This window comes from Eurypyga helias, unplaced genomic scaffold, assembly GCF_000690775.1.
Source record: "Eurypyga helias isolate BGI_N326 unplaced genomic scaffold, ASM69077v1 scaffold15204, whole genome shotgun sequence".
Taxonomy (NCBI): domain Eukaryota; kingdom Metazoa; phylum Chordata; class Aves; order Eurypygiformes; family Eurypygidae; genus Eurypyga; species Eurypyga helias.
The window spans coordinates 597-14,175 of record NW_010248333.1 but is presented as its reverse complement, the minus strand read 5'-3'; the positions used below and the strand labels follow the sequence as shown (position 1 = coordinate 14,175).

At 36.5% G+C, this 13,579-nt stretch overlaps 1 protein-coding gene across 1 annotated transcript in view; it reads left to right on the top strand.

Annotated features, from left to right (window-relative positions):
- Window positions 1-13,261, top strand: part of LOC104509167 (cytoplasmic dynein 2 heavy chain 1-like) — a gene marked incomplete at both ends in the record, with an annotated part of 15,070 nt that extends 1,809 nt beyond the window's left edge. Inside the window, 12 exons of the mRNA XM_010151017.1 lie at window positions 1,504-1,659; window positions 3,629-3,888; window positions 4,528-4,774; window positions 5,453-5,604; window positions 5,973-6,117; window positions 7,407-7,509; window positions 8,614-8,760; window positions 8,901-9,025; window positions 10,149-10,397; window positions 11,175-11,283; window positions 12,247-12,360; window positions 13,119-13,261. Coding sequence (XP_010149319.1) covers window positions 1,504-1,659; window positions 3,629-3,888; window positions 4,528-4,774; window positions 5,453-5,604; window positions 5,973-6,117; window positions 7,407-7,509; window positions 8,614-8,760; window positions 8,901-9,025; window positions 10,149-10,397; window positions 11,175-11,283; window positions 12,247-12,360; window positions 13,119-13,261 — 1,950 coding nt within the window. The remainder of the gene's footprint in view (window positions 1-1,503; window positions 1,660-3,628; window positions 3,889-4,527; window positions 4,775-5,452; window positions 5,605-5,972; window positions 6,118-7,406; window positions 7,510-8,613; window positions 8,761-8,900; window positions 9,026-10,148; window positions 10,398-11,174; window positions 11,284-12,246; window positions 12,361-13,118) is intronic.
- Between the last annotated feature and the right edge of the window lie 318 nt (window positions 13,262-13,579).

The following is a 13,579-nucleotide window of genomic DNA, read 5'->3' as shown; positions in this document are numbered from 1 at the left end:
AGGGGGTTCTCTGCTCCCCCATGGGCCTCCATGGCCGCAGGGGCACAGCCAGCCTCACCATGGTGTGAACCACAGGCTGCTGGGGAATCTTTGCTCCCGTTCCTGGAGCACCTCCTCGTCCTCCTCCTCCTCCACTGACCTGGGGGTCTGCAGGGCTGTTTCTCTCACATACTCACTCCTCTCTCTGGCTGCAGTTGCACAGTGGGTTTTTTCCCCCTTATCAAACACGCTATCCCAAGGGCACTACCGCCGTCACTGATTGGCTCGGCCTTGGCCAGCGGTGGGTCCATCTTGGAGCCAGCTGGCATTGGCTCTATTGGACATGGGAAGCTTCCAGCAGCTTCTCTCAGAAACAACCCCTGTAGCTCCCCTGCTACCAATACCTTGCCACACAAACCCAGTACTCATTAATACTCCATTCTGGACATTTTTCTATATGTTTTCAAAGAACTGAAAGATCTGAATGTCTAAACTATAAAATAGAAAAGTGAATGTTTGTTTTTCTAGATTTCAGTTATTGTCTGTAACAAAAAAATAGCTAAAATTTGAAATGTTACACATTGTAGACTGAACCTTGTATAGGTTTGGGAGAAATGTAATGGTAGATACCTAAAAAGATTGATACAGGCATATCTAAAAAAGTAGTCTGATTGTTCAGAATGCTAAATTTTAACAGCTCCCACTAATCTGTTCTGGATTTAAGCATAAAACTTTAGCTCTTCAGGATTCTACTCAAAACCTTAGCTGAAAGATGTTTTAATAGGTGAAAGGTAATATGTAATTAGAGTATTAGAAAGGGTAGTCTAAAACCTTGTATATTATCTGGATTCTCTGATTCTGGGATGTAAGTCAAGGCAATTGTTATGTATATGCTAGATTTACTTAAAGATTCCAGATGCTTTCCTGTCTCCCCTTCTTCTGAAGGAGCTGCATTTGCATTGAACTAGTGGCCTGTATTGCACAAAACATTATTTAGGAGAAATATCCACAGCTGTGGCCAGTAAGCGAGAGTTCGGGATACCTGCATTATCTCTCCTTGGGGAACATATATGGTTCTGATGAGTTTTTGGTATAATTTCCTCTCATGGCTCTTTCACCCATGGAGATGCTTAAAGTATCTTCAGATGGATATAGAGGAAAAACCATGATATTGATCCTGAGACTGCAAATCCCCTTTGGTCCTAAAAAGCAAAATCCATAAAGAATCCATTCACAAGAAAGATTTGCAGTATACAGTTATGTTGATTTCTTATTGATTCTCAAAATTTTCAAGGAAAGTTCTGATTGCTTATCCTAAATTACATGAATATGTAGTCTGGAATTGAAATTTCCAAACCAATGCTTAAAACTAATTTCATGTCAAGTCAACTTTCTAGAAGAAGAGCAGTGTTGAAATCTTTCATCATTTTGGAATGTCAAAGAGCAATGAGTAATAGTCTTCTAGCAATACATCACATTTATTTTAGAAATATATCTAAATCTACTAAAACTTGCAATTTACAGAATGACTCTGTGGTAGAAACAAGTTTAGTTGGAACTGTGATGAATGGACTGTCTCATCTTCATGGATGCACTGATCGTGGACAGTTTATCATTAACTTGTTACGTGGTCTTGGTGGTAATCTCAACATGAAATCACGACAAGAATTTGCAAAAGAGGTAATCATCTTTTTCAGCAAGTTCCTTAGAAGTTTTCAGTACATTTAGTAGGAATAGTGATTTTCCTGTCTTTCTTCTAAGAATGCAAATTTACAGTAATAGAATATTTGTGCTCTAATTTGTTTGCTGTCTGTATTGTCTATAAGGAAATAGCTGAGAAGTAAATGCCGTTTACTTTTACTTTTTTCATATGTCATTGATCACTGATAAGTGCATCCAGCTCAGATAACAATCCTTTGGTGCTGTACCAAGAGATACAGAATGGCCTCTGACCATACTGTTTTATGCCAGGAGGCACTATAACAGGCTGTGTATATGTGTTGTGTACCATACAACCATGGAGTGGTTTGGGTTGCAAGGGACCTTAAAGATCTTATAGTTCCAACCCCCCTGCCATGGGCAGGGACACCTTCCACTAGACCAGGTTACTCAAAGCCACATCCAGCCTGGCTTTGAAGACATCCAGGGATGGGGCATCCACAGCTTCTCTGGGCAACCCATTCCAGTGCCTTGCCACCCTCAATGAATATTTTTTTTCCTGATTATCTAATCTAAATCTACCGGCTTTCAGTTTAAAGCCATTACCCCTTGTCCTGTCACTACAGGCCCTTGTAAAAAGTCCCTCCCAGCTTCCTGGTAGGCCCCTTCAGGTACTGAAAGGTGCTATAAGGTCTCCCCGGAGCCTTCTCTTCTCCAGGCTGAACAAGCCCAACTCTCTCAGCCTGTCCCCATAGCAGAGGTGCTCCAGCCCTCTGATCATCTTTGTGGCCTCCTCCGGACTCGCTCCCACACGCTGATATCCTTCTGATGTTGAGGGTTCCACAGCTGGACGCAGCACTCCAGGTGGGGTCTCACCAGAGCAGAGTACAGGGGCAGAATTCCCTCCCTCGACCTGCTGGCCACACTTCTCTGGATACAGCCCAGGATATGGTTGGCTTTCTGGGCTGCCAGCGCACACTGCCGGCTCATGTCCAGTTTTTCATCCACCAGTACCCCCAAGTCCTTCTCCTCAGGGCTGCTCTCTATCCACTCTCCACCCAGCCTATACTTGTGTTTGCCTGACGCGTTTGCAGGACCTTGCCCTTGGCCTTGTTGAACTTCATGCAGTGGCCACAGGTCCACCTTTCCAGCCTGTCAAGGTCCCTCTGGATGGCATCCCTTCCCTCCAGCATCTTGACCACACCACACACCTTGGTGTTACCTGCAAACTTGCTGAGGATGCACTCAATCCCACTGTCCATGTTGCTGACAAAGATGTTAAACTGTACTGGTCCGAATACCTGACCCCTGGAGAACACCACATCAGTTGCCCTTCCTTTATCCACCAATGTTGTGACCCCATTGTAGAAGGCCACCATATTTGTCAGGCACAATCTGCCCTTGGGGAAGCCTTTTTGGCTGTCACAAATCACCTCTTCATTTCCATGTGCCTTTACGTGGTTTCCAGGAGGATCTGCTCCATTATCTTGCCAGACACAGAGGTGAGACTGACTCACCTGTAGTTCCCCAGATCCTCCTTTTTTTTCCCCTTTCTAAAGATGGGTGTTATGTTTCCCCTTTTCCAGTCAGTGGTAACTTCAACAGACCGCCACAACTTTTCAAATATCATGGATAGAGGTTTCGCAAGCTATTGATGCATGTGAAGGAGTTATCTCATTCTTATGATTAAGTATGTAGTATAATATGAAAAAAGTTTATATAAAGCTTTGCTAAATACAGTTTATTTTTTATTCTTTATATTATGAAAAAGTAGTATATCGAAGAGTGTTACTGTTAAGAACTTTATCATAAAGCATATGCATAACATGATTGAATTTTCAAAGTCAGCCTTAAAACTGTCAAATCGAAGATTTAAATGTTTGATTTTACAGATTTATTTTTTTGAATATTGTTTAGATTAGCTTGAAATTATAGATCTTGTCATTAGGAATATGGATTTAACAGAAGCTTTATTATTTTTTTTCCTAAGATTTTCAGTTGGGCACAAGAATCTCCACCAGATCCGAGGAAGCTCCTGGACACATATTATGACACTGACACTGGACAGCTAATGCTGTATCAGCTGAAAAAACCTGAAAATCTAACAGCTGATGACTTCAGTAATCTCCAAACCCTTCCCGTCATCCAAACCCCTGACATACAGAGAGGTTTAGATTACTTTAAACCCTGGCTAGACTTTAACAATAAGCAGTCATTTCTTCTTGTTGGTCCGGAAGGATGTGGAAAGGGGTAAAAAGTATTTCCTATTTTAAGCAAAATGGAATTCTAGATATTTGACGAAGTTTGTAATGTTTTGTTATAATGGTTTTATCCTATTACTTTCTGCTAGAATATCACTTGTTTAGGTTACTAATGAAACAAACCATCTGTAGTGGCAAATAGGTAAATTCTTATGAAGATCTACAGGGAAAGTTCAGGCTGCCACTATGCATCTAAGACATTTGAATGAGGCTTTTAGATAATAAACAGGACCTTTGGAAAACCTTCTGTGGTCATGGAGTGACAGCTGAAAGGCACGAGGTGTCTGGTCTCGAGATGCACTAGATGCCTGCGTGTAGGCAACTGAGTCCCATTGCCTTTCTTAGGTTCCTATTAAGATGGGTTGGATCACTATATACAAGGCATTTAGGCTGGGTCTTTTTTTTTTGTGTAGCTGTATACTACAGATTGAATTTCTTGAATGGAAAATACTACTATTTTAGAGGCAAGAAATAATTCAGCAAACCTCATTTATTACTATTACATTAATAGAGTATGTAGTTAGATGCATTTTAATTGTAAAACTCTACAATATCTTTGGATACACAGTATTTTAATGCATTTATGTATTCCTTAAGCTTATATGTATGTACATAATTGCTTTTTTAGGATGCTGCTTCATTATGCATTTTCTCAACTCCGATCCACTCAGATTGCTACCATTCACTGCAGTGCACAAACTACTTCTCAACATCTTCTTCAAAAATTAAGTCAAACTTGCATTGTAATCAGTACAAACACTGGGCGAGTGTACAGACCAAAGGACTGTGAAAGGCTTGTGTTCTACTTAAAGGATATCAATTTGCCCAAGCCTGATAAATGGGGAACAAGTACTCTAGTGGCTTTTCTGCAGCAGGTGAGCACATATGTCTGTTATTTATAGAGATGTAAGTGTACTGGAAATAGTTTAGTGTATGTAGTAAATACCTACATTGATTATTTTCAGAGTTAACATCCTGCATCTGTATTGACATTAATTTGTACTTTGATAGAAAATATAGGTGTCAGCCAGAAATAAGATACATTTTTATTTGGCTTATAAGCATAAATAAATGAAGACAATGAGTTATAATGCAGTAGGCATGTGGATGACAAGAAAATCATGAGTCAGCCTGGATTTCCCAAGGGGAAGTCATGCTAGAGCAACTTGATAAAATTCTGTGATGAAATGACAGACCTGCTAGATGAGGGGAGAGCAGTGGATATAGTCTACCCGTACTTGTCTAAGGCACTTGATACTATCTCCCAAAAAGTGTTGATGTATGTGATAAGCATACAGTGAGGTGGGTTGAACTGGCTGAACAGCCAGGCCCTGAGAGTGCTGATCATTGGCACAAAGTCTAGTTGGAAGCCAGAACCTGTTTAACATCTCCATTAATGATCTAGACAGTGGGGTAACGTGTACTCTCAGCGAGTTTGGAGCTGCCACCTAACTGAGAGGAGTAATGTATCTCTAGCAATAAAGAAAACTAATTTTTTTTGTATGATACTCTGTTGCTTTTCTTTTAATTAAATATTTGATTAATTATTAAAGGTTCTTACATATCAAGGATTTTATGATGAAAATCTGGAATGGGTTGGTTTAGAAAACATCCAGATTGTGGCTTCCATGTCTGCTGGAGGAACATTAGGAAGACATAAACTTACCTCCAGATTTACTTCTATTGTTCGTCTCTGTGCAATTGAGTAAGTATGTGGAAATCAGTTTGAGTCTCAGAACTCAGATTCAGCCTTGCTTTATAAGGCCCTTGCTCAATTATTCTTTGTGAAGATCTGGCAAAACTGCTTTCTGCACCTTAATATTAAGGTGCTGTTTGGTTACAAAATTAGAGAAATTGAAAAGTTGTTTGTTTTTAAGTTTATATATATTTAGAGAAGCATTTAGAAAATTTCTGAGGGTGCCCTATTGCAATAAAATGATAATTTTACTTAGCTGCTAGATGGAGATGCTATTCACTGAAATTTCTGAGTAATTGTGTATATAACTTTGAACCTCTAATGAAAAAATGATCAGTGATAGTCTATAATGATTAATTTCTTTTTTTCCTTTGTAGCTATCCAGAAAGAGACCAACTGCAAATTATTTATAGTGCCTACTTAGAACCTGTACTACAGGAAAAGCTAAAGAATCACCCTGTCTGGGGTTCTTTACCAAAAATACATCAGCTAGCAGGATCTATGGTTCAAGTGTATGAACAGGTATGGAATTTGAGTTTCTTTTTTCAATTAGATGGAAAATTCAGATTTAAAAAAATTATTTAGCTTTTAATAGTAAGAGAATAAAAAGGTTTATCAATATTAAAATCCAAGTTTATATCTTTTAATAATACTACTATCAATTTTAGAGCTTCTTATTTGCAGAGAATCCTAGGCATTTTAGGCAAACTGAATAAGCGGTAAGTGCTCTTGCTTTCCCACAGATTTATTGTGTGATTTTTGGCAAGCATCTTAACCCATCTGTGCTTTCAGTTCCTGATTTATAAAATGTGGATAGTAGTGGATGAGGAGGTGCATAAGGAGTCAGTGTACTTCAAAGATTATGTGCTCAGATATTATGAATGCTGTTATGAATAAGGGGTATAAAAGGATGGAGTCCTTTTCACACATCAAGGACTACCTATTGACATTTTACACTGTTAAAAATAGGTGTTTAGACACACTTTTTATCCTTTCCCTTAAAATTTTATGGACTTCTGCCTAGCAAAACACTAAAGTACTTGCTTTTCTTAATCATATACATAGCCTTACTGGAGTAGGAACTCTGGGGATGTAGGTGTTTACTCTGTGTTCCAAGAATGTATCCATGTCCCCATCTAGACAGAACCATGATATAAACTTGATTTTTATGACTGAAATGTTCATATAGTCACTGGCTAGCATTCATCAGTTAGCAGGAGTTTCATATGATATTATCAATGTATTCTAAGAAATCTAAGTTTAAAATGTCACACTGGGACCAAACAACTAATGACGGCAGTTATTCTATGAATTAAATATAGAGTTGTAAATTTAAATATCCTTTCTCAGGGAAGAACTAGTATTTTTGTAAGAAGTCTTTTGTAGTGATTGTTAATGATTTAAGTAGTTTTTTATTATACTTTTATATTTCCTTTTCATTTTATACTTGGTATTGCTTAAAAAAATTGTGTGTTTTGTCTAATAGTACTGCACTAACTAATAGTCCTAGGTGATATGTGTAGTTGTTTGCAGCAAAAATGGCACAGAAGAAATGTGCTCATTATGATAAAATCTTTTGTGGTAAGAGAACAAGATTTAAACAATTAATCTCTGCACTTTTTTAAAACAAGGAGAGTGAATTAATAAAATATCTAAATATAAAGATGTGGTTAAACTGTGGCCAGCAAAATATTATGAAGCTGCTCTCAAATAGAAAAATAATTTATGTTGTATTTCAGAAAAAATTAAAGCTACATAGTGCTCTATATTTAAAACATCACTTCCCCTCCTCTCTTAACTTCCATTTTTAGGTACGAGCGAAATTCACAGTTGATGATCACAGTCATTACCTTTTCACACCACGTATTCTTACTCAGTGGGTTCTTGGTTTATTCAGATATGATTTAGCAGGTGGTAAGTCACTTACTTGGTTTTCATTGATAATACAGTTCTAAAATGGCCTAAATTATTATTGATGCCAGTCTTACTGTTTACTCCCCATGCAACTCGTTCACGTATGGTTCTCTTTCTATACCATGAACTGGCTGTAACTCAACAGTGGAGAAAAATGCCTAACAGTTCATTCCACAGCATATAGTAAACAAGTTTGAAAAACTCAAATGATGTTTTAAATTATGTGTGGAAGCTATTTATAGCTTAAGAGAAGCTAGTGGGTTGAGACTGCTTTCTCTACTATGGGACCTTGAAGTGTGCCCCCTACTCCCTACCATTTTTTTTTTTTTTTTTTTTTTTTTTTTTGGCAGGCGTGTTGGTGGTTGTTTTTTTTGAGCATTGTGTCTTGTCTTCTAGATTACCAGAGACTTGCCCCTCATGCTTGTCTTTTTATACTGGTTTGCACAAACCTGGTGAGATGACTGTGGAACTACAGTTGATACACATCATCTGTAACATACTTAACAAAAGAAGAATATAACCACCTTCAAACGTATAACAAACATCTAGAAAACCATCCCATCTGTGTAAAAGTTTACAAATATCTATATAAGAGCCTAAACATTCTCAGTATTTGGGAATGCTTGATAATCACAGTCTAATCTGAAAGTTCTTTCCTTAACTTTACAAATGGTGACATTTGTAAAAGTATTCAGTTTTGTGTGCTTTTCCAAATAGACAGCATAGGCTTCTTTTTAATCTTTTTTTCTCCAAAGTTGCTATTGTTCTTAAATCATGAGCAATTACACCTCATTGTGTTTCAGTTCTTACATTAATAGAATTTTAATTAGAATGCTGTCATTGAGCTGGAGATCTTGTTTTAAGAGAATATGTTTCATTTTGTCCTCGAATGATCCATAGAGATATTATCAAAAAGCACTTCATAATGTTTACTTTTTCTCTTATTCCTTTTGTACCGATGCTCTCCTGCTGGTATGTAATTTTACTTACTCACTTGAAATCTCTTACTTTGAAAAGGAAAATTTGAGAAATGTAACATTTGTTATAAATACATAAAGTTAAATATTTCTTTAAATTTTGTAGGATCATCGTTACAAACTGCAGACTGTGTATTGGAAATAGTTGCTTACGAAGCACAACGTTTGTTCTGTGACAAAATTGTTGGCATGAAAGAGCTTCATGTGTTTGATAATATTTTGATGAAAGTTTTTCAAGGTGACTGGGGCTCAGATGTTCTGGACAATATGACAGGTAAACCAACTGAGGCATACTACTACACAAGTCTGAAATATTTGTTTAGGAATTGCCCAATCAAAATCAAATCAGTCTGAAGTCAGATAGCACATGAGCTGAGCACCTAAACTTCTGAATGTTTGCTTTTATTTTCACAGATAACTTCTATGTAACTTGGGGAGCTTGTCAAGAGTCATTCATGAAGCCAGGACAGGCACTACCGCCACATGGGAGGCCACTTGGCAGACTAAACTCTGCAGACCTGAAAGATATTATTCAAAAAGTGAGACAGGATTAAAGAATATACACAGCAAGGATTCGCAGCAATTATTCTAGACATTTTTCTCAGGAAGTAACATGCAAGCACTGGGTTTATGCTTGGGTCAACTGCTTGTTCAGGGAATCATCTTTTGCATTTGGTCAAGTGAGACAAGGCTTGTGAGTCTATGTGGCAGGGCAGTAGGAAGTTATCATGTAGCAAGGTTATTTTAATGAAGGGATATCAGTTACATTTGTTGGTGATTTACAGTAGTTTGATGGACTACATTCTGAGAAACATTGATGTGCATATATGTTTGTATACTGTTGGGGTACCAAAGTGTTTCGTTAAATGTTTACTTTCTGAATTTGTAATTTGCTAACATAATTTTTATTTGAAGAAATACAAATAGATTATTTGGAGTTTTTGCCTGCTTTTAAACAGTTAATTACAAAAACATTAGCTTGATGAGGAAATGCAAACACGTTAAGTCTGCTAGACTGACTGATTTGCAGGATGAGAGCTTTGAGATCAACTCCCCTTAGCAGTAGTGTTTGATGGACTGCTTTTGTTGATGGGGAACTACTCCCCCTCCTTAAGTGTCAACCTGTGACCAATAGACTGCATGGGAAATGATGATAGCCTCAGTAATCAGAAAGTTGGGTTTTTTTTTTTCTGACTACACAATTACATTGGGCTTCAAACATGAGGTTTTATTACGTATAACTAGGCCAGAATTTAATCTTGGAAATTACATAATCTGCAATTATGCAGCAATTAGCTGCCTAAAACACTCTTCTAAATTATGTATTATTAAATATCTAATCAGAGACACAAGTCAGACTTTGTTCTGGTCCATTATTTAATTTTAATTAATTCCGTGATAGATTTCTATTTCAATATATCAAAGACTGCTAGGGAATCCTGGTACTGGGGTTAATGTGACCAGTTCATTACTGGTAAAGGGTATGCAAGCTATCTAAATTTTGTCACATAAATAATTTATTTGTGATGAATACCAGCATGGTCTCTTAAGCTTTCAAGCCCTTCTTTTCTGAACTTTTAAATGTTGGATGCTTTCATATTTTACTGCTTTTATTTATGATTAGTGAACAGATTTCTTCTTTTTCTTTTTTTTTTTTAATAGGGTATTATTCATTATGGGCGAGACAAAAGAGAGATAGAGATTTTACTGTTCCAAGAAGTCCTCAGTTGTATGTCTAAAGTGGACCGAGTGCTGAGTTTTCCTGGAGGATCACTTCTTTTGGCAGGACGGAGTGGTGTGGGCCGTCGAACAGTTACCTCTTTAGTGAGTCATATGCACGGAGCTGTTCTGATTACTCCCAAAATCTCCAGAGGCTATGAGCTGAAGCAGTTCAAAAATGATCTTAAATCTGTAAGTCGCTCAGTGTCTTCCATTTTGTAGTGATGTAGGTGTGTATTAAAAGAAAAAAAGAAAAAAGACTTTTGAAAGTGTATGAAGAGATATTTTAAGAGCAAAATATCAACAGTCTGAATGAAACAAGTAGATTTTTAGAAGTTCTCAGTGCCTCGATGTCTATACTGCTATTTACAGTAATTACCTGAAACTACTTTTTTGAATACCAGAGCTGTTTTTATGGGTGTTGTGGGCTTCATAAATTCTAAGTTTATGTGAATATTGGAAAGGTTTTTTTATGTATATATTTTCATTTTTATATGTATTGTTATTTTCTGTCCCTACTATGGTCTGCTAGTTAATAGGATAGTAGCTGGATCAAGTTAAATTTTAGTGATTGATGAAAGTGTACATATTCTTTGTAAAAACAAATGCAAACCTTGAATCATGAGTTTCCCAGTACCTTCAGCAATGCTAAAGAAAGTTCTAAAGCTAAGCCCACACAAAAGAGCCATAAAACTCTGTAACTGAGTCATATCTGGAACATAAATATACTCCATGAAGAAATATGATTTGTTTTTTTTCATTACCAAGCTTCACATCTAGGCAGAATGTTCTTTGTATTTGATATCTCATATAACTGAATCAACTAGTAATCTTTTCTAAATAGATAACATTGTAGATGCTGTGGAGAAAATATGTTATGTAATATATAATCAAGGAAAGATTATCATTCTCTTATGAGCAATGCATATATTCCATATACTGAGATTTACATGTCTTCCCTACTTCTAGGTGATGGAGCTTGCGGGCATTGAAGCACAGCAGGTCGTATTGCTGCTCGAAGATTATCAGTTTGTTCATTCCATGTTCCTTGAGATGATCAACAGTTTGCTGTCTTCAGGTGAGACAAATTCAAAAAGATTGTGGTATTACTTTTACCACACAGAGAGTTAGCTCAGTGAGGCAGAATTATATGATGTTTTGTAACTTCATGTCCATACCAGAAGTGTTAGTTGACTTTCTACACTGTTTTAGTAGAATGCTTGTACATGAGAAACCGAGTTGAAGTTCACTTAGCTATCCTTTACCCTACCGTACAGCATGGGTGCTTTCAGTTCCGCAAAGTTGTAAGTAACTTATTTTAAAGGAGTTCTTTATAACAGTGTAACAACAAAATGATGATGTATTCTATTCTACAGTTTCCCTTTTCTAATAAAATTCAGAATTGAGAGGCAGTGTTTTACTAGATTGTACAGACAGAGTCCTTTACTTAAAGGAACACCAGCAAAGTCCGTTTTTCGGAAAGTAATGAAATGATAAACAATAATAACAAATAACAAAACTGACTTTGTTTTGTTATCTAGCTTTGTTCCCCCATCAGAGAGATCCTTGAAGGACTGAATCTAACTTACTAAATGGTGTTTGGAACTGTAGTACTTTAAGAGCACCAGATTATTCTGTCTCCCAGATCCAAGTCTCCTTACAGTATTAGATTCTCATCATCCAGTGTTAAACCTCTGTTTCCTAGGACCTAGATAACTACTCTATTTCATGTTTCTGTTTTCTGGTGTATGACAAAATCTGATTTGTTTTGGTTTGTATGCAGTATTGGATAACTGACTTGAGGTAGATTTGAATGAATATTTGAAGTATACGTCATTAATATAAAGTAGGCTGCTTAAGTTAAATGGAATCACTATAATTTGTTTTGTTGTTTTCATGATGGGATGATACTCATGAAAGTATGGAGGTGAATATTGCTATATGAAGATCTTCTATACAGAGGATTCAAGAGAATACTTCACAGGAAGTTGAAGAATTGTAGTGTATTATATCTGACATTTTAAATTCATTCTTTAAATAGGAGAAGTTCCTGGGCTATATAAAATAGAAGAATTGGAACCACTGCTGTCTCCTCTGAAGGATCAAGCTTCACAAGATGGATTTACAGGACCAATTTTCAACTATTTCACATACCGTATGTGAACAGAATTATAAGTAATAATTTATTACAAAGTTTCAAAAGTCGTAAAATGACCAAATAATTTCTAATGTAGTTCTTGTTTTGTGTGGATTTTTAACTTTCAGTTGGTTGTAAAAAAACAGGCAGTGTGATATCTGAGGACACAGAACCCTCAGCTGAAAGTTCATTCTTCTGTCTGAAATGTTGTATCCATGAATGTTCTACAAAGCTGTTATGAAAATACTTAGAAGGAAGAAGGCTTATATATCTAGTAACAGAGTGTTCTTCTGTTTCTCAGTTATCACTTTGGATTCTGGGTAATCTGAAGCAATTTTATAGATAGGTGTCTTTAATTATCTGTGTTTCTCCATTGGACCAACAAGAAGATTAAATAGCTTACAAATAAAAAGAAGAATGTGACTGAAATAATACAGATGTTGGCAGCCATACTCAGGGGCTGTGGAAATACTTCTAATTGGTTCTGTTGGTCTGTGTTGATTGGAACAAGAACTAATGGTTTCTATTTAAATACTGTCAGCTCTACTAAATAAAAAAGATACACTGTAATTTATATGATGAGAATCCATTATAGTAAATTAATTTAAGTTCTGTTTATCTGCCCTAGTGTGATGTGGTGTAGTGGTAACATTTTTCAGAAATTACCTTCTGATAAGTATTTGAAGGGCAGTAGATTATGTTGTATTTGCAAGAAATCTGCGATCTTATAGTCAGATTGTTATCTGTGAAATAGTTAATATGTTGCATTTCCTTAGGGATCCAACAAAATCTGCATGTTGTCTTGATCATGGATTCTACCAATTTAAATTTCACAATAAACTGTGAAAGTAATCCAGCACTGTACAAGAAATGTCAGGTGTTGTGGATGGAAACCTGGTCAGAAAACAGCATGAAAAAGGTAAATTGCATTTACTAAAAACTGTGACTTGCTTCAATTAGTATCTCCAAAAATAACTGAGCTTTGGTGAATAAGATCAAAATATTTAAAGTTGTGAAGGAATGATGGTCACTGTGCAGTCCTACAAAGACAAGATTCTGCAGAGCAGTTAAGTAGTATTAGCATTGTTATTCTACCAGTAACATTATGGTTTGTTCTCTCTGTGGCCTGACTTGACCAAAATGCTGACTACTATGAATCTGATTGAACACCACATTTAAGAACAAAATACTAATAGACTGCAAGCAAAATGTAAAGAGAACTATGCTGGTCATATCT